Genomic DNA, 19336 nt, shown 5'->3' on the forward strand with positions numbered 1-19336 from the left:
AAGGTTTTCTTGGGCTACTGTCAGTTCTGTTATTTTGTCCTGAGAATGCAGATGGTGGCTAACGTGCAGTTCTGTCCCTCCCTGGGCCTGTCTGGGTTTTGTTCCATGGCCCACACAGATTTGAATGATGGAAGACACCTAACCCTGCTCCTGCAGCCCACCCTGCTTTGTCGGCAGCTGCCCTGCTCCTCCTGGTCTCAGGCCCCACCTGTGTCATGCCTGGTGGATGAGAAATTCCAGACTGTGTGGTTCAATGAAAATAGCATTAGTTGATAAACACTCATGTAATGAGCAACTATACCTTTCACCATCACCTGCATTTAGTTCCTTTCTAAACATACTAAAAATAACGCCCAAAGTGGATTCTATAGAAGAAACAAGGGCGGCTTCCCTCTGGTCAGTATCACCACAAATCCTTGCCAGGTGGCCAAGTGGAGTAGCTTGTTTCAGCAAACGACAGACCCTCATTAGGACATGTTTTAGATGCTGTAGACCTTCCTATGGGGTGACGTTCATTTCTTAAACTTGTCTGATGACATAATGAATGCCTGTAAGTGAAGTGTCCAATGAGATGTAAAACAATCAGTGAATTCTTTGCATATTTTATTTTTCTTTTTTTGATTTCCAACTCACACACATCTGGCATATTTTACATCTTTGCAATAAAACATGGTTACAATAGCTTAAGGAATTTATATATCCAAAATATTTCACCATGATCTCAAGATGAAATGAACTTGTCTTCCAGATGTTCAGTGTCCTCCCGTTTCTAAGCTACAAACTCAAGATATTGCTTACAGCCTGGTGATGAATAACTTAATCATTACGCTGATTCCCCAGAATTTCAGAATCTCATAAATACAAACAACAATGAAGAAGGAATTCAGTACTAAAACTTACTAGTACAAGGTGAATAACAAATAAGTAATCACATCAATAAATAATGATATGTTTCTGGTGCAAAGTGCCAATACAAAGAACCCATTATCTTGTTTTATCTTTTTAAATAAATGACTGCAGGTGAGTGTAAATTTTGAGAAAAGTACATTCCTGTAACATGCCTCATAAGCCCTACCGACACAATATGTACATCTATGACGATACAGTCACCAAATATACAAAGAAGAAACAAAGTGTATATACCCCTGGGTGTATAACGTGATCAGTACAATGTATGGAAAATCATTTGATAGCCATCATTTTATATCATAAAAGATGAAGTGCCTTAGGCTAAGAATGTGGCTTGAGGTGAGAATTTCACAAGAACCTAAAAGAATAACTTCAGTTATTGTTATAATAAAGCCCGACTTGTTATTAAAGAAACTAAGCTATTCAAGAATCAAAGAGAAAAACAAAACAAAAACAAAACAAACAAAAAAACCCATCAGACTCTCTTCCCCTAATGTACACACACTAAGCCAGCAGATGACTCTGGAGGAAATGTCCAGGAGCTGGGAAGTCAATACCATGAAACTAATGATCGGGACCCCTATTTATACAATAAAAACCAGGACCTCATCCCTAAGCCCCCTTTCTGCTGTGTCTTCAAATTATGAAGGATAGGGCTGAATTTTCTTTGTATGAGTACCCAAAATGGCAAATAATGGCTTAGTATCCAAATGCTTCATGAGCAAATTTCACTTAGGAGGGATGAATTTAGATTAAAAAGTGCAAACCATATTTTCGTGAAAATGTCAAAAATTACCGATTCAACCCTTTCGTACAAGCTATGTCCTTGGACAGATCCTTCTGTTTCATAGTGTGAATGCACCTGTTCCATCAAGACATCAGGATTAAAGAACATGCAAGTTGCAACTTCACAATAAAATTAAGAAACGTTTTGTTCTTTATACAAGGTTTTACTTTTACAAAAGTATCCCTTTAAATAAGATGCATCTGATGTACAAAGTATCAAACGTGTTTTTTTTCTTTTTTTTTTTTTCTTTTTCTCAGCTTGAAAAGAGGCTGGAAATGGGATGCAGGTTAGGTTCAAAGCTTCAACTTTGTAACGACTGGACACAAGGTTCCTCAGAATTGTCAAAAGTCTCTTGTGACGCATCCTACTACCTTTTCTCAATGAACAACAATATAGGAAATAATTACCAAAACATCTAATTCATATAATTTACATGATGTAAGCTTGCTTAAGGAAGCAGCTGGTGTTCAGTTGTGAAAAAACACACAAAGTAAAATGGCTGCTGGCTACAATGTACAGCTATTGCTGGGTGAGATGGAATGTACAAATGGAGGTTGATGGAGACGAGTTTTTCCCACCAGAGATATTGCCTTTCCATGCAGCACTTGTGCTCTCAGCTTTAACTTGGCTTTTGGTTCTTCATTTGTCTTCAGTATCTATTCTGATGCTCATAATGCCACCGATTAAAATCTATATTAAAAGCTACAATGCTACCCGAAGCCATGCCAGTGATCAGAGTCCTAGAAGAGCAAAGACAGAGTTAAGAGTGACACAAATCCCTGATGTGTCTGCTAATCTTACACTAGACAATATCATGATCTCAAAGTTCACCAAAGTCTTTGTTTTGTGTTCACTGAAATAGGATTAAAATGGGGTCTTGGTTTTCCCGAGAGAGAAGCTGGATCAATTGCGCACGTACCTGAACTGTCAGGCTGAATTTTGCTTAACTTTTGATGGGACACCTTATCAGACAAGCACTTCAGAGCAGGCACCCTCAGGGTATGTTTACCTATCAATTCATAACGTATGTACATGTGCTACTGTTCCAGCCTATCAGGGCATTATAAAACACGAGATTATGTTTGTGTTTTATAAGGAAATAGAAACTTGATTAGTATCTTTCCGTATTCCTCTCCGGAGAGCCCTGAAACAACTGTGACTTTACGTGTGTCCCCAGACCTGCCCTCCTCCCCACACCTAGTGAAAGCCTTCCCTGCCTGCCCCCAACCCCTCAGAAGAGTCAGTTCTGTCATTCTGTCGAGTTTTCCTCCAGACACAATTATTGTGGCTATTTGAACTCTTTAGGTTCAGTAACCTTGTTATGTATCATTAGTACTTTGCATAGAGCTTAATCTACAGTGGTGATAGCAAATGTTTGTGAATACACGATGAATGGATACGAATATCAGGGAGAATAGTTGAACTACTTAAGAACCCAAATTATTCCAAATCCTTTAAAAAAAACCCCCTATATATACAAATAATTATCCAGTAAACCATTTATTCATGAATGCAGACTATAGCATTCTGGAACATTCTAATAATCTGCTTAATTTTCTAATAATCGGCTTAAATTTTTTTTAAAAACAGGCTGAGCTGCAGATGACACATCCCTTTCCCAAAACTAAATTTAATTACAGTTTTTCTTGATGACTTCAGTATCATTTTACTATAAAGATGCTTTGTTAAATCTATTATACAAGCCTTTACATTTATAATATTTTAAATCCAATATTCTTATAAAGAATACACATATATTTGAAAAAAGTTGGTTAATAAGCTTTTCTTATTCTTGTTAAATGTATAGCAAAAAATAAGTTGCATATCATATTAATATTATAGTTTTAATTTATTTTTAAAATTTAGAAATTTTAGACTTTAATTCCAAATATTTTTTTCCTTTGTAATAAACCTAAAGGTGAATTTTAGGAAATGGCAAAATCTGTTGCAAACTGAGGAACAATGGAAAATCATATTAATTAATTAATACTGATATCAGTTTTCCCCAAGAAAAGGTTATAGTGTCTTAGGGAAACAGAGAAAATACAATAAATAACATAAATGAGAAATATGTGAATAGGAAGATGGGACTAGGGATTGTTTCAAGTAAAGAGCGGGTGCCTTGTATCTTTTAAAACTGAGGCCAGCTGTAGTCTGCACAATGCATTTTGCTGGATATGGGTTAGTTGGAAGTATGCCTCAAGCTGAGGCTCACCTCTGTTGCAAAATATGTCTCCTTCACATAATGTAGGCCAGGGAGGCCTGTCTGAAACTAGATGAGGATCTGAGAACTGAGAAGTTGGGAGGATAATTCTCTGTTTTGGGCGGTGTCTGGATGTGTCTGTTCTTCCTAACCCATTTCTTCCTATTTTTTTATTTTTTCTTCTCATTGCCTTCCTCTGTTTTCTTTTTACCAGAACCCTTTCTTACAGTACTTACTCTTCAACTGATTCTTTTCTAAACTAGTCTTTCCTCCACCTGGATGCTGGGATCTTATCCACAGCATATTACACCCTTGGCATAATGTAAAGCACTTTGCATGACAGTTCTCAAGTGATCACATTGCCCCTTGCGGTGGCTCACCTCTGGTCATGGGATAAGTCCATAGCTCTAATGCCAGCGTCACATCCGGGGTAAATGTACAGCTGCTTAAAGTCACAGGCTTGCCAGACCTCCACCACACCATTGTCCCCTCCGGTCACCAGGTTCTGGCCATCGCTGCTCAGGAGAATGGCCTTCGGAAAAAGGAGAAAAGCAACCATTTCTCTCAGGGTCCTAAACGGTCAATGTCACTACTGAAAAGCACTCACTACGGTTCCCTAATAATTACCTACTTTTAGTCATTTGTCCAAGTTTTCTAAAGTCCAATCCACAGACTTTCCAATGTGGAATTCATCAACGTTCTTACATAAACAAAGGATCTTATTAAAACCAATTTAGGCTACAAAATAACAGAAGTCCCAAAGAGAATATCATCAATCTAATCCAGGAAGAACTTGAGAATCAAGTAACATGGCGTTTTGTTAAATCCTCAATATGAACAATGTCAAGACTTTTAGAACAAATGGCAGAAGCATATTTCAATACATTTTTTAATAATGATAAACCAGCAATTACAATTCATTGGTGAGTGAAGGGCAATTTGGTGCATGTAATTTTGGCCTAGGGTTCTGAAGAGAACATTCATTTACAATAAACTCACTTTTAATGTTGGGACTGCAGCGCTGAAACAACTGTTTGTGGAAAAAGGGCCTTGAAGGAAAGTCTCCTTAAGGGTCTAACCTCTAATCAAATGATAGCTATTATCTGCAAAGTTTAATTCACTTGGGATTAAGTGAATTACTTGGGATTAAATGAACTTTGGGTTTGTTCAAAGAAGCCATCTAATGAATTTATATGCCTTTAAAACCAGCACTCATTATTGGCTACCAGAGAAATTCTGATATGAAGCATTTAATTTAAAATAGTCAATCTTTCATGTGTTGGCTTCAGTCTCCATGTGGCACTGAACACGCAGACTCACCCGTGTTGAATCATTGATCTCCATCTGAGCCAAAAGCTTCCCATTAATGCTGAAATTGCTGAATCGTCCCCGTTCATAGTATATGATACAGTGGCCTTCACTGGAGACAGAAATCAAGCGCGGGAACAAGCAGTTTTCGGGTCCTTCGAGGGCTCTCAGCAGATCTCCAGTGATTGTATGGACTAGGCAGGGGCCCTCTGCAGAACATAGGGGATCAAGGGTCAGTCATTGGTGAGGACAAGTCACACATTTGCTCTCACAAATATGTAAACTGGACGTGGGTATACCCTCAGATTTATTGAAAGAAGGTAGGAAAAAACAGAAGTATGCTGGCAAGAGCCAAGCACTGATGTTATATGTAAACGGAACAAATACAGAGAACCGTTAAGTAACACACACATAGATTTCAAAATTTTTTATCTAGATAAAGACTTGGTCTTTTCTTTCAAGAGATGATATTCATAAAAAAATTAAAAAGATATAGTTCATAGGTTATGTGAGAATCAAAGACTGTATGTCCCAGAAGTTTTTTCTTAATGTGTTTTTAGAAATTTTTCTTGAAAGTTTAGGAGAATCATTGAAGCAATTGTTAATTTTATTTAATATTGTCAAAATTTTAACATTGTACCATATAAACACATTACTATTAAACTGTAAGTTCTATTTTTTCTATAGTCTCTATGTAAAATGTAGAAGGTAAAATTAAAAAAAAAATTAATCTAGTAATTCAGATTATATAAACACTTTTTGTCTTTGACTGAATGGTGAGGCAGGAGTACAAAAGTAGTATGGGGAGTGACTTATGTGCTCCAATTGTTTTTCCCCCCGGTAGAAATCGTGTAAGATAAAAAAACTTACTAGTCAAGTTCATAAAAATAATTGGTTAATATAGTTTGATATGACCTGTCCTCTTCCCCAAAAGAATCTCACAAAATCTTTAGATGAATTACATTTCTACTTTTCAATTAATTGATTTAAGTAGACACTTATTTTACAAAGTGACATTATAAATCCATACTTAAATTTATTCCTGATCACTGACTAAAGTAATAGATGTGCATTATAGAAAATTAGAGAAAAAAATATCAATCACCTCTAATGTTATTCATTACTTATAGAAAAATCTATGTTTTTTCCCTATGCCTACTGTGTCTTTTTTTTCTTTCTTTCCTTTTTTTTTTTTTTTTACTTTACAGGTCAGAATGACATTACACATATTGTTACTAGTTTTTTGAATTAAAAAGACATTTATTGAGAATATCCTATGTGTCCATCTCTGAGTTTCTGGGTTATTTACTCTTAGATAACAAAAATGTAGAAAACGCTATCCCTACCTTCAAATATTATATGCATTCTCCAAAAAGCAGACAGAATAAGCTCCTAAAAAACAAACCTGATCATCTCATCTCCTTGCTTAGAAAACGTCAATGGTTTGTTTTCCACTATACTTAGAATAAAATAAAAACACAAATCCTTGTGCCACTGGCCCCTCCCACCTCTTCAGCCTTCCCTTTTTAACTCTGTTGCATCCTCACTAGACTCAGCCCATTTGGTTTTCCTTCAGTTTCTCCTAAGGTTAGGCTCCTTCCTGCCCCCGAGCCTTTCCATGAAGAATTGATATCTGAGCCAGAATTAGAACCCAAGTTTCCTGATGTTTCTTGAAACACATCTGCTACAAACAGTAAAAAAAAAAAAACAAAAAACAAATAAATTAAAAATAAATAAATAAAAAACAAACAAACAAAAAAACCTCCCAAGTAATTGATTCCCTTCCCACCAATCTCTACAGTCGCCAACGTTATGAAGAAAAGAACTACTTGTGGAGAGAGGTGAATCCAAAGATTTGTCTCATGAGCAAGGTTGTCCACGGCCCCTACTACATTGTGTAAATCTTTCCCTTGTCTTTTTTCCCCCTTTGTCTTTTATATGTTAGTTTTAATGGCTGCATCATATGGGACGTGCAGTTTAATTTACCAATGTTCTGGCTAGAATGCTGGTGACCACACAATTATACATAAAAATTTATATATATATATTTATCATGGTAATTATTGGTAATAAAACTAAACAGCTGCAAAGAACCTAGGGGTTACATTTATCTATAGAAAGCCCCCTAAAAAGGCAGGAAATTATAAATCATGGTTAACCTGAGGAAATGGTACAATTTTAAATGACCTAAAATGAAAGAAATGCCTTCTGACCTTTAGCACCACTGATAACAAGTCCAAGTTCTGCGCAGACAGAAACACAGACGACTTCATGGTCGTGGCCCGTGAGGACTGCTCTTGGTGCAGGATAGTCACCTGCAAGGAAACAGCAGCAGTGAGTCCTACAGGCCAATGGCAGAAATGAAGAGCTACACCATTAAATCAAACATTTACAATAACAATCACTAGTGTTTGTTCAGGGCATTTACTAGCTGTGTGACCATAAGCCAGCTACTTACCCTCTCTGATATTTCCTCATCTGCAAAATACTTACTACACAGGTTGTTTAGATGACTGGACACGTTAACAAATGTGACTTGTTTACATTATGACAGTGGCGATAACTACTCTTTTTTTATTCCTGGTTATTGTTATGAAACAGACACCTAGCCTGCCAAGGCATTTATGTGTCTTACTTATCTCATTTAAATATGGCAACAGTGATATGAAATAAGTACTGTTATTATCTCTATTTTATAGCCTAGAAACCCAAACCTTTGCAAGGTTATAACTTGCACAAGTTGATACAGCTAGCAAGTATTTGAATTAAACCCAGAGCTATCTAATTTTAAAAATCATGCTCATCCCATTTTATTTTTTATTTTCATTTATTTATTTTTTTAAATAATATTTTATTTTTCAATTACAGTTAACATACAATGTATTAGTTTCAGGTGGACAACATAGTGATTGACATTTATATAACATACAAAGTGCTCACCCCGATAAATCAGGTACTCATCTGACACCACAGTTATTACAATATTATTGACTATATTCCTTATGCTAGACCCTACATCCCATGACTATTTTGTAACTTTCCACCCAACACCTAACCCCCTTCCCCTCTGGCAGCTATCAAAATATTCTCTGTATTTTTGAGTTTGTTTCTGTTTTGCGTATTCATTTTATTTTGTTTAGATTCCACATAGAAGTGAAATTACTTTCTCCACTCAGCACAGCAGTTACCTCTAGGTTCATCCATATTGTTGCAGATGGCAAGATTTCATTCTTTTTTTTACAGCTGAGTAATACTCCATTGTATATATGCACTACCACTTCTTTATCCATTCACCCATTCAGGGACACCCAGGCTGCCTCCATATCTTGGCTATTGTAAATAATGCTGCAATGAACATATGGATGCATAGGTCCCTTCAAAGAAGCATTTTGGGTTTCTTCAGATAAATACCCAGACGTGGGATTCCTGGGTCCTTTGTCCTTCTTTGTTATAGCCTTTGTTTTAAAGACTATTAGGTCTGGTATAAGTATTGCTACCTCAGCTGTTTTTTTTGTTTTGTTTTGTTTTTTTTCATTTCTATTTTCATGAAATATCTTTTTCCATTCCTTTACTTTCAGTCTGCATATGTCTTTTGAGCTGAAGTGACTCTCTTGTAGGCAGCATATGTAAGGGTCTTGTTTTCTTATATATTCAGCCACCCTATGTCTGTTGATTGGAGCATTTAATCTATTTACATTGAAAGTAATTGTGGATAAATATGTAGTTATTGACATTTTATTATTCATATTTTTTATCTTATTATTTTCTGTCTTAAAGAAGTCCCTCTAACATTCCTTGTAATACTGGTTTGGTGGTGATGAACACCTTTAGCTTTTTCTTGTCTGGGAAGCTCTTTATCTGTCTTTTGATTCTAAATGATAGCTTTGCTGGGTAGACTAATCTTGGTTGCAGGTCCTTGCTTTTTATCACTTTGAATGTTTCATGACAATCCCTTCTGGCCTGTAAAGTTTCTGTTGAAAAATCAGTTGACAGTCTGTGGGAGTTCCCCTGTAGGCAACTAACTGCTTTTCTCTTTCTGCTTTTAAGATTCTCTCTTTATCTTTAAGCTTTGGAATTTTAATTATGATGTTTTAGTGTGGGCCTCTTTGGGTTCATCTTGTTTGGGACTCTGGGCTTGTATGTCTATTTCCTTCAGCAGGTTAGGGTAGTTTTCCATCGTTATTTCTTCAAATTGGTATTCAATTCCTTGCGCTCTCTCTTCTTCTAGTACTGTTATGATGCAAATGTTGGTATGCTTGATGTTGTCCTATAGGTCCCATAAACTGTCCTCAATTTTTCTTTTTGGATTCTTTTTTCTTTTTGCTGTTCTGATTGGGTGTTTTCTGTTACTTTATCCTCCAAATTGCTGATTCGATCCTCTGCTTTTCTCTAATCTATTGTTGATTCCCTCTAATGTATTCTTCATTTCCGTTATTGTATGCTTTATCTCTGATTAGTTCTTTTTTATGTTTTCTAGTTCCACTTTTATGTTTCCTAATCTCTTTGTTCAAGTTCTCCCTAAGATTACTGAGCATCATTATAACCAGTGTTTTCAACTCTGCATTTGGTAGATGGATTGTTTCCATTTTGTTTAGTTCTTTTTCTGGAGCTTTGTTCTGTTCTTTTATTTGGGACATGTTTCTTTGTCTTCCCATTTTGGCTGCTTCGCTGTTTGTTTTTGTGTATTAGGTAGGGCTGCTATGTCTTCCAGTCTTGGTAGAGTGGCCTTTTGTAGCAGGTGGCCGTGGGGCCCAGTGGCACAGTCTCCCTGGTCACCTGAGGCAGGTGCTCCAGGTGTTCCTTGTGTGGGTTGCCAGTGTTCTCTTGTTGTAGTTGAGCCTTGGCTGCTGTTTGCATGTCAGTGGGAGAGGTTGACTCTCAGGCTGATTGGTTAGGAGGACTGGCCGTGACGACAGTTGAGGAGTTGTTGTGCAGGGACTGACTCTACAGAGCAGGAGTCACTTTAGCAGGACTCTGGTTTCTGTCCAGTCTGCCCTTTGCATATGTCGTTTGTGGAGGTTGTTGAGGGGTTCACTGTTATGGTCTGAAGCTGGTCACTAGGTGTGTTAGTACTGGGGCCTCTTGGGCGGGGCTCTATTGTAGGCCATATTCAGCCACTGCCTGTGCCCTGCCCACGGCAACCTGATATGAGCCAAAATGTCATCTGCGGAGGTCTTCCACCTGCACTGGGCTTTGAGGTGCTTGGGAGAGGCCAAACCTTGAACCGAGGCTGGCTGCTGCGAATGCCAAGCTTGGGGCTGCTTAGCAAGAGGTACGGGGCATGCTGAGGCCAGATGCTGCTTGTTTGGGGTTTGTGAACCTTCAAAATATTTTAAGAAAGACTGCAACATGAGCCAAGACAGGCTGTTTGTATGGAAAAGCCACTGGAAGTAGCTTGAGTGTGCTGGCTAGTTGGGTGGAGCAGAGTCTCAGGGAATCACCAGGGAAGGGCAACCAGTGTTAGCAAGGTTAAAGGAGACTCAGATATGGTGCCGCCCATATGTGCAGGCTGGGTGGTGGAAACAAAGAAACAATGGCTTCTGCAAGCCCCTCCAGACCTTGCCCTGCAGCCAGACAACTCAGTTCCTTCCTGTATGTCCCTGGCACCTTTTGAGATGCCACCCCACTGCTGGAGCTCAAAGCAAGTGAATCCATCAGTGAATCAGCATACACAGGCCCTTTAAAGGAACGCCCGAGACTCCAACTGTCCTTGTCTCACTCAGCAACAATCTCTGCTGGTTTTCATAGCCAAAAATTGGGAGAGGGAGCTTCTCTTCCCAGGGCTGGGAGAGTCCCAACATTGTGGGGCTGGGACTCCTCACTCCTCAGGGGGAACCTCCACAGCCAAGGTATTCCTCCCGATTTTTGATTGCATCAAGTGGGTGAGGGACCAGCCTATTTCGTGTTAGCGCCCCTCCTGGATTTAATGCTCCAATCAAAAGTCTCCTGGTGGCTTCTTCTGTCTGTCCTTAGTTGTAGGACTTCTGTTGAGCTAGACTTCAGACAATTCTCAATGATGGTTGTACTTCAGTTTAGTTGTAATTTTGAGGTGGTCATGAGACGAGGCAAGCACAGAGTTTACCAGATGCTCGTACACATTTTAAAATGTTCCCCCAAATCTCCCTCAAAACAGGCTGAGGAGCTCTGATTTTGAGGAGGGAGGAATGTAGTGAAGGAAAGAAGAGACAGTCATATTAATTTTCCACTTGACTTAATAAAGTCAAACCTAGCCAAAACGCCCAGCTGAACTATATGCCATAAGCATTCTCACTGCTAAGTGCTTTCACAAACACTGAGTGAACGCCTTCTAAGTGACAGGCATTCTTCCAAGTGGACTAGGAGTTGGGAGTATAAAGTGGTATAAAGCATAACCTGGAACTGTTTAGAACACATCAAACAACCATGGCTTTGCACAGGCTTGCGACTGGAGGCACTCAATAATGACAAGTGTGAAGAAAAAATGTATGTGCACAGAGTATAGCAGGGACCAAAAAATCCACATATGAATGAAGAGAAAAAACAGAATTTTGGTGAATGAACTGCATGAAGACAGCGTAAGAAGGATCAGGAAGCTGAGAAGGCATCATGCCCAACATTGTCTTATTGGGAAAACTGGAGAAGCCTGTTTGGGATGGAAGTGAGGGATCTTTACAGTCTTGGGGGGCAAAGAGGTGGAGGAAATGGAAAAACAGAAAGCCAGAGAGGAGCTCTGGAAGATGAATGGGGTATGGTGCCAACCTGGGTAGGTTCTGATGGTTCCTTTGGTATACGGGAAAAGGAAGCCCGTGGTGGTCACACTGGACAGTGTGTGAGGACCTGAGAGAGTCACTGAAGCAAAACTCCATCAAAGCAATGCAATCAGAAAGAAGGGCATGATAAGTGCACAATACAATTTGGATCTGGACCACTCAGTCAGATTCAGCAACTATCAATGCCTTGTAATACCCCACTATTTCCATTTTCCATTAACAACATCACACTTATTAATGTCTTATGTTGACTATTTCTCTTTCTCTTTTAATTTTTAAACAGTTCTTGCTGACTGATATTATATGACATTGGTTTATCCTAGATGTATTGTTTAGTCAATTCTACAATATCATCTTAGCAAAGATTAAGTATTATATATAAATATGCCTTTGTGCACATATATAAATGTCATTATTTAATTTTAATTTCTCAGTATCATTGATCATTACTTTTTCTCCCTGAAAAGGCATGTTGCAACTTGATCTTGTAACTGCAACTCTTCCAGAATTCTTGGTATTTCTTAAACGAGGGTCTATGTACCCTGGGATCTGTGGATATTTTCTGGGGGGTCAAAAGTTCTCTAAAATATTTTAAATTTCAAATATGTACTTTGATAATACTCTAAACATTTTTAAACCAGTTTTACATATCAAACCTCTCTTTACTGTCAAAAGCTATGCTGTGGCAATTTAAAATTGAAATATGCCTTAAAAATTAAAATGAGGTAATTAACGAAGTCAGTGTTTCTCAACCTAGGGTTCACAGGGTCCAAGAACACAGTCCCCAGAGTCAGAAGTTTGTTTTGTTCTCTTTCAAAGGGATCAGTATATTAGTCAAGTTTGAGAAATATTATTGTAGACCAATTACTTTTTTTCTCCAAGTTCACAAATTCTGTTCAAGTTGGCAGCTTTTACACAGCTGATTTTCCTGTTTTTAGAAATAATTCTAAAAATTTAATTGCCTATTAAACATTTATAGCTTATGTATAAGTTTGAGAATAAAATGAGTTCTCTTGTACTCACCCCTTAGCTTAAGAACTATATAACATTACCAATAACTTTAGTGCCCCTTTCTTACATTTTAGACTTAGAGAATAGTCTGCCTTCTAAAAAAGAGTTCTGTATTTTTTTCTTCTGCTCATTTTGCTTCACCTGGCTGTTTATTTTGTGACTTTTTTTACAGTGCTTGAGTTCCTTGCATGCTGGCCTGGTTTTCTCTGTGAACTCAGATCCTAGATGGGGTTGATCCCCACTGTCTTGTCTCAGAGAGAATTGTGCCTGCCCTCCAGCAAGACGCTCAACACTCTTCTGTTCCGGTCTGCCAGTATCTCCTCCTTCACACCCACCCATCTTCTTCTCCCCAGAAATCGCTCACCCTTTTCTGTGAGTTTTCTCAGATTCACCAGCTTCTGTTTTGCTTTTCAGGCAACTCTTACTTAAATGGAGTGTGGGGTGTGTGTGTGTGTGTGTGTGGGGGGGGTGTCAGTTGCCCATGTTAGTTGGTCATCTTTTCTAAATTTATGTGTAGTGTTAGAATGTGCTTAAATATTGGCAGGGTATCACTTGTATTTGTCAGCAGTCCTGGATTTGCCCGAAACATATTTATATAATTTATACAATTATGCTTCAAAGGTGCCCTGAGTTCCCTGACAAAATAAGGTTTAAGTATTGGTAACATTTTATGGGTAACAGTAGCCTTAATTTTTCTGAGTGATTAATTTTATCTTGGAGAGACTGGTGAATTGAAAAACCTTGAATTTATATGCTTAATAAAATTTACATACAGTAAAATAGTTTCTCAAACCTTTAGTTGTATGCTGCAGAAAGAGTAAAAACAACCTAGTTCTATTGCAGGGAATTAGAAAAAAACGTATAAAATCTTAAAAATACTCCTTATGTATATTATAATTTTTCTATTAGGAAACAAATTTTTCAAAGGCTTGCATCTGATTTATAAAGTTTAAAATGTTTTCTTTTTCATTACAATTTCCTCAGATCATTTGAATAAACAGTGGAACCTAACTATTAGGGGATATTGTTTAGGGCCCCTGAAAGCCTTGTTTCCATCTTTAAATTAGGGAAAAGTAAATAAAATATTAGTCAAGGGGTTTGGAGTTGGGAAACCTGCAGCAGGGGAAAAGCATATTTCCTACATTTCATTTCATTGCCAGGGACAGATGTCACACACCACAGCAATCACTCAAAATCCTGGGAATATTCTGTCACTGTCACATCACAATTGATGGATGTAGCTGAGGGTTAAAGTGCAGGGGGTGGGGCAGGTGAGACCTCCCCTCTAAGGACCATGGTGCCATCGCCCTCATTCCCCAGTCATTTCCTACACAGAAGAGCTCTCTGTGTGATGGAATTACTGTGAATGATAAAGAACAAACATGGCCAATTTCGAGATTCCTTATGGGCAAGCATTTGGAAACGCCACCTATAAAAGGCTTATATCATAACCAAATTCCATCTAATTTTCATCAAACATCATTTCAATATTTTCAAAATGGATGATGAAAAAAGTACAAATGCATTTAGTTGCTGCCATTCACAAAGAACTGACAAGGAGAGAGTTTTCAACGGCTTTTAGGGAAATGATCAAAGTAAAGATTACTCATGGTTCTTATTATTTTAAACCTCATTTGTGGGACTACTAATATGCAGGAGAAGCTTTGGCCCTTCTGAATTAGAGGTAAGCAAACACAGCAGAGTTCCTAAGATCTGTGATCCTCGATGCAGTTCTGCTGGAGTCAGAAGACAAACCTCCTCACGATATACGACATTCAGATTTTATCTGTGACCTTTGTTAAGTCATTGCAGGAGTATTGCAGAAAGTATGCCATTCATGTTATTCCCACATAAAACAGGATGCATTTTGGACTTAAATCCAGGAATAAGAGATTTAATCAAAGGGTACAGCAGTTTCATCACTATTCTGATTTCAAAATTTACTTTAAAAACTATGTTAGATATTTGCTGGGATGCCTCAGAAGAACTGAGACGGTGAGGCATTCTTATCAAGATATTATGTCCTCGGTCACCACCTGGGCTACAGCAGAGGTCTGGTCCAACTACCCGAGATGCCGAGGCTGACACTTTCCACAGGTCACAAGGTAACCCACATAAAAACACTCTATGGGTTGTATAAACCTATTCATTCATTCACTCATTCATTAATTCATTCATGCATTCTCCAGTGATGACACAGACCACTTTTCCTCTGAGCATCACTGTTGCAGGGCAAAGCTCTTTCCTAGGTCCTGAACCTGAATCTTGGGCCCCGCACATCACTCTCCTACCATCACCTTCCACAAACAATCAATGGCATAATCCCCCACCTTTCCCAAGAAAGCTGGGTTCTGCATAATGCCCAGAGACGCACCTCCCGCTGCTACTCCAGGTCTGTGATCTGAAGCTCTCTGATCCTGAGAACAGGTTAGTCGCTCTTCTGTTTAATTATAATGTTCCTGACCCAGGCCAAAGACCTTTGCAGCCTTAGCTCCCTAAAGGGAAAGGAAAGGTAGAGACCCAGTGCAAGCAGCCCCCTTCTTCGTCAGGAACACTATAAAGTCTCCTAATGTGAGGCTGAGTGGACGGGAGGGCGGAGAGGTCTATTAGAGCCGGCCCTGAGCTAGAGATGTTACACTGCAGACACCACTTGGCCCTCAGAAGGTCCAATGGGGTAAGGATTTTTATATATGTAACTAGGCTTCTTCTGATACTTAATGAAAAGATGGTTCCACATTGACTAAACCTTAGACAAGAGTCCTTGTTCTAAGAAGTGAGACAAATTCATCACCTCATATGTATACACACATTCAAAATATCTCTGGGCTCTCTTTGTCCATCTCTTATAAAGCCCTTGCATCTCTTATAAAGCCCTTGGTTAGTGGTGGCTGTAGAACTGGGCACCAAGATAGTTATTTGAAGAGAAGGCTGGATGCAAACAAAGAGGGATGTGATTTGGCCACTGTTTTGTGACAGGCTGGCAGGAGGGTCAGTGTCCAGAGCTGAAACGCACACAATGGGGCCCAGAAGGGATGTGTGCACAGCTGGAGCCGCCTTTTCAATGCGCTTCTCATTTCAGAGTTTGCATAATGTTTATGCGTAGTTAAAAGACTTGTTTTTAAAATGTGAAATAGAAAAAGCACAATAACCATGTCTTAGATCCATATTACTCAGTGAATATTTGTAGATTTGATTTGAAAAGATGAACAGTGAATTCTCTTTCAAAGTGTCCTACTGCTATGGTTGCAAAAAATTGCCTATGCACGTATCAACTAGCTCCCTATGAAGCACGTCGTACCTGGTATAAACAGTAAAACCATGCACTTGAAAAGCAGAATGGATTTTGAGCCGAGGTCCCAATGTATTTTAAGTGTCTGTTGAAGAGACAACAATGTTGACTTGCCGCTCTTGTGACTATCTTGTCGGAAGCTACAGCACGTAATGAGAAATGTCAAGTCCCAAGATCAATGAAATTCTGGGCTCTCGGGATTTAACAGGAATAGCATTGATCCTTTTAAAGAACACCAGTCAGAGATGGGTTGTAATATATTGCAAAGAGGGGCTCAGGAGGATAAGCGGCCAAGTCCAAGATACCTACCTGACAAAAAATTCAATCAGCTTTAAGCACAGATTGCCTGCTCTGCGCCCCTTTCTTTCCTGCAGTAGGCTGCTTCCAATTAAAGTGCGCAAATTAATTTTTATCACTTCCAAATTAGTTTCAGAATTTGTGTAAAAGTCTGTTTCAGATGAAAGCATCTGTCCCTCACATGTCTGCAATTCTGTTATCTAGCCAGGGACCTATTTAAATCTCCAAGAATATTTCCTATGTTCAAAGTCACAAGTTTGAAAGAGTAACAATAAATATTAGTATTATAAAATACATCAATAAAACAACTATAATTCAACTGTCACCTATGCTAGAAAGCTTTTTCTTTTTTCTTTTATGGCCTAAAACGCTTTGTAATAATCTGTTTATAAATTTTCATTGTCTTGCTCATAAACTCATTGAAACTATAAAACAATTAGAAAAAGACCTTTTTTCTGAGATGTCTAAATTAGTCACAACAATATGACACAATGAAACCGTAAACTCTTTCCATACCTAAAAAATCCACAAACCTTGTTTTTTTCCCCTGTGCCACTAACAGAGCTAGCCGTTCCAAAAATAACGACAATGCAAAAGAAGCATAATTATTTTAACGCCACTTGAATTTATCTTGAGTGATGTACACGTAAGGTGAGTAAATGAATCCTATCATTTTGTGATGTGCTGTATAAATACGTTCTGGCCTCTGACATACAAAGCAATTCAGCGTCCATACCAAAAACAATCCTTAAATCCTAAAAGCTACTGGAATATTGTTTCACTCTAGGACTGTCTCCTTTAAGTCTAGGTTAATATATACAACCCTCAAAACCTAAGGGCACTGTGTCACACACTTTAATATGAATTTAGACGTAACTAGCTTTTTGGTCTTGAGCAGCTATAGTACGAGATAGACAACACATACAGCCTGATTCTCTGACCTGTGAATTGGTAGCTACGATAGATTAAACCAGAACGGAAAAAAAAACAACCCCATCTTTTTCTTTCATATTGTGAGTTTTCTGATGGCAGAGACTATATGTGTGTCAACACCCATGACTGATCTCAGATATGACAGTCAATTCAGTATGTGCTGTGACTGCCTGCCTTTACAAAAAGGGAACTGACCAGTATATATGGTCTCTCTCATCACGGATATGTGTGCCACTAGGTTGGCTGTTTTAACAGGTCAGTCATTCGAGTCAAATACTAAATATGACTAATTGTTTTTTACTACTTGATTATCCATACGGCAAAAAGCCAAAACCAGTTTTTGCATAATCATCAATTTGTACCCAAGAGGTAAGACTAAGCATTTTGTTGTGCTCACAGGACTTACGACACCGAATATGACCGATAGCAACTCATGATTCAGGTAGTAAGTACTCAGTGTACTCAGTACATCTAAGCAGGAAAAGCGGTTTTGTGATCAGTAGAACGCATATAATGCAGATCCCTGCAAATTCCGGAACCTTAGACTTTGACTATACAGCATGTCCCGCTGCTGAGCGAGTACCAGTAGCATCCAGTACATGTGTGCTGTTTCACAAACACTTTTGCGCTCTCCCTGTTTATTCTAGAAGAGCATTCCCCCCTTACAGTAAGGATAACAGATGAAATAAAGCCGTACAACATATATCAACATGAAATGCCCAATAAAGTCTTGACAAGGTGGGTTTTATGAAAGTAGTTTAGCTTCATAACGATGACAACAGTTTTTAATCAAAAAATAAATTCTTATATATGGAGGTAATACTGAAAACTATGCATTGATAATCTGTTGTAATTTTTTAAGGGTAATCCTGTCTTTATTTAAAGCTTCAATAAAATGCTGCATTTTAACAAATAGAACACTCACAATTTTGTTCTTAAGGATTAATATAAACATTTCTATTTATATAGCTCCTGTTGTAAGGAACTTTAAACACTCTAAATATTACTACTTTTAACTTTTCTTGCTGACTGATGGACCAAAGGTATGATCAGTTGTTAACCATCTTTTGGTTTAAAAGATCATTAGAAAACAATGTAAAATAAAATAGCTAACGCAGATTATTACTATAATTTACTAACAGTGTTCTTTAAAATTCTTTACTCATAGCAGTACATTATATAAAATATCTTATCTCTGCTACCAGGTGGTAGTTTTTAAGAAATGAATCTTCTTTTTGGAAATACCATTTTCATCATTTTTGAGCTTCATTTTAAACAGGTTAATTAACTGGATTTAAAGCAGCGTTCTGTTAAAAAAATTTTTTTTTCTAATAATGCCTAATTTTTATCACTATGGATGGAAGATACTACACAGACCTGCTGCTTAATCCAACTTTCTAATGAACCCTACACTATTATGGAAATAAAGAAAATTTGGAACTATGAGAAAATACGTTTAGATAAAATAATATGATAATGTACCAAGCTTGAGAATAACTTAGAACAACTTAGAACAGAGGCTGAAATGTATAATACACATACTTTCTCTTATTCAGTATCTATGCTAAGAGAAATCCTTAAGAATGCACTTTTAGTTTCTTCATCTACTGTTGTTCAACTCTAGCTATGGGCAACAAGAATAAAACCTCACACAACGTTTGGTCATGTGGTTCAATCTCCCACTGTCTGTCTGTTTATCTGTCTATCTATCTATCTATCTATCTATCTACCTACCTACCATCCATCTATCTTCTTTTCTGTACTATGATAGGGCCTTCAATTGAAAGCCATTTCCTAGTTTTGCAGTATTTCTGTCAACATGCGTAAAACTTGGGGTGGGCGGTACTTGA

General features: G+C 38.0%; 1 protein-coding gene across 8 annotated transcripts in view; it reads right to left on the reverse strand.

Moving 5' to 3' along the window:
- Positions 1-586: 586 nt before the first annotated feature.
- The window catches only part of NBEA (neurobeachin), a 661793-nt gene continuing 643043 nt past the window's right edge, over positions 587-19336 (reverse strand). For all 8 annotated transcript variants that reach the window (XM_074330026.1, XM_074330024.1, XM_074330023.1 and 5 more), the window contains 4 exons: positions 7421-7522; positions 5220-5416; positions 4280-4431; positions 587-2436 (listed from right to left, as the gene is read on the reverse strand). In XM_074330026.1, coding sequence (XP_074186127.1) covers positions 2346-2436; positions 4280-4431; positions 5220-5416; positions 7421-7522 — 542 coding nt within the window. In that variant the 3' untranslated portion in view covers positions 587-2345. The remainder of the gene's footprint in view (positions 2437-4279; positions 4432-5219; positions 5417-7420; positions 7523-19336) is intronic.

This window comes from Rhinolophus sinicus, linkage group LG04, assembly GCF_036562045.2.
Source record: "Rhinolophus sinicus isolate RSC01 linkage group LG04, ASM3656204v1, whole genome shotgun sequence".
Lineage (NCBI taxonomy): Eukaryota > Metazoa > Chordata > Mammalia > Chiroptera > Rhinolophidae > Rhinolophus > Rhinolophus sinicus.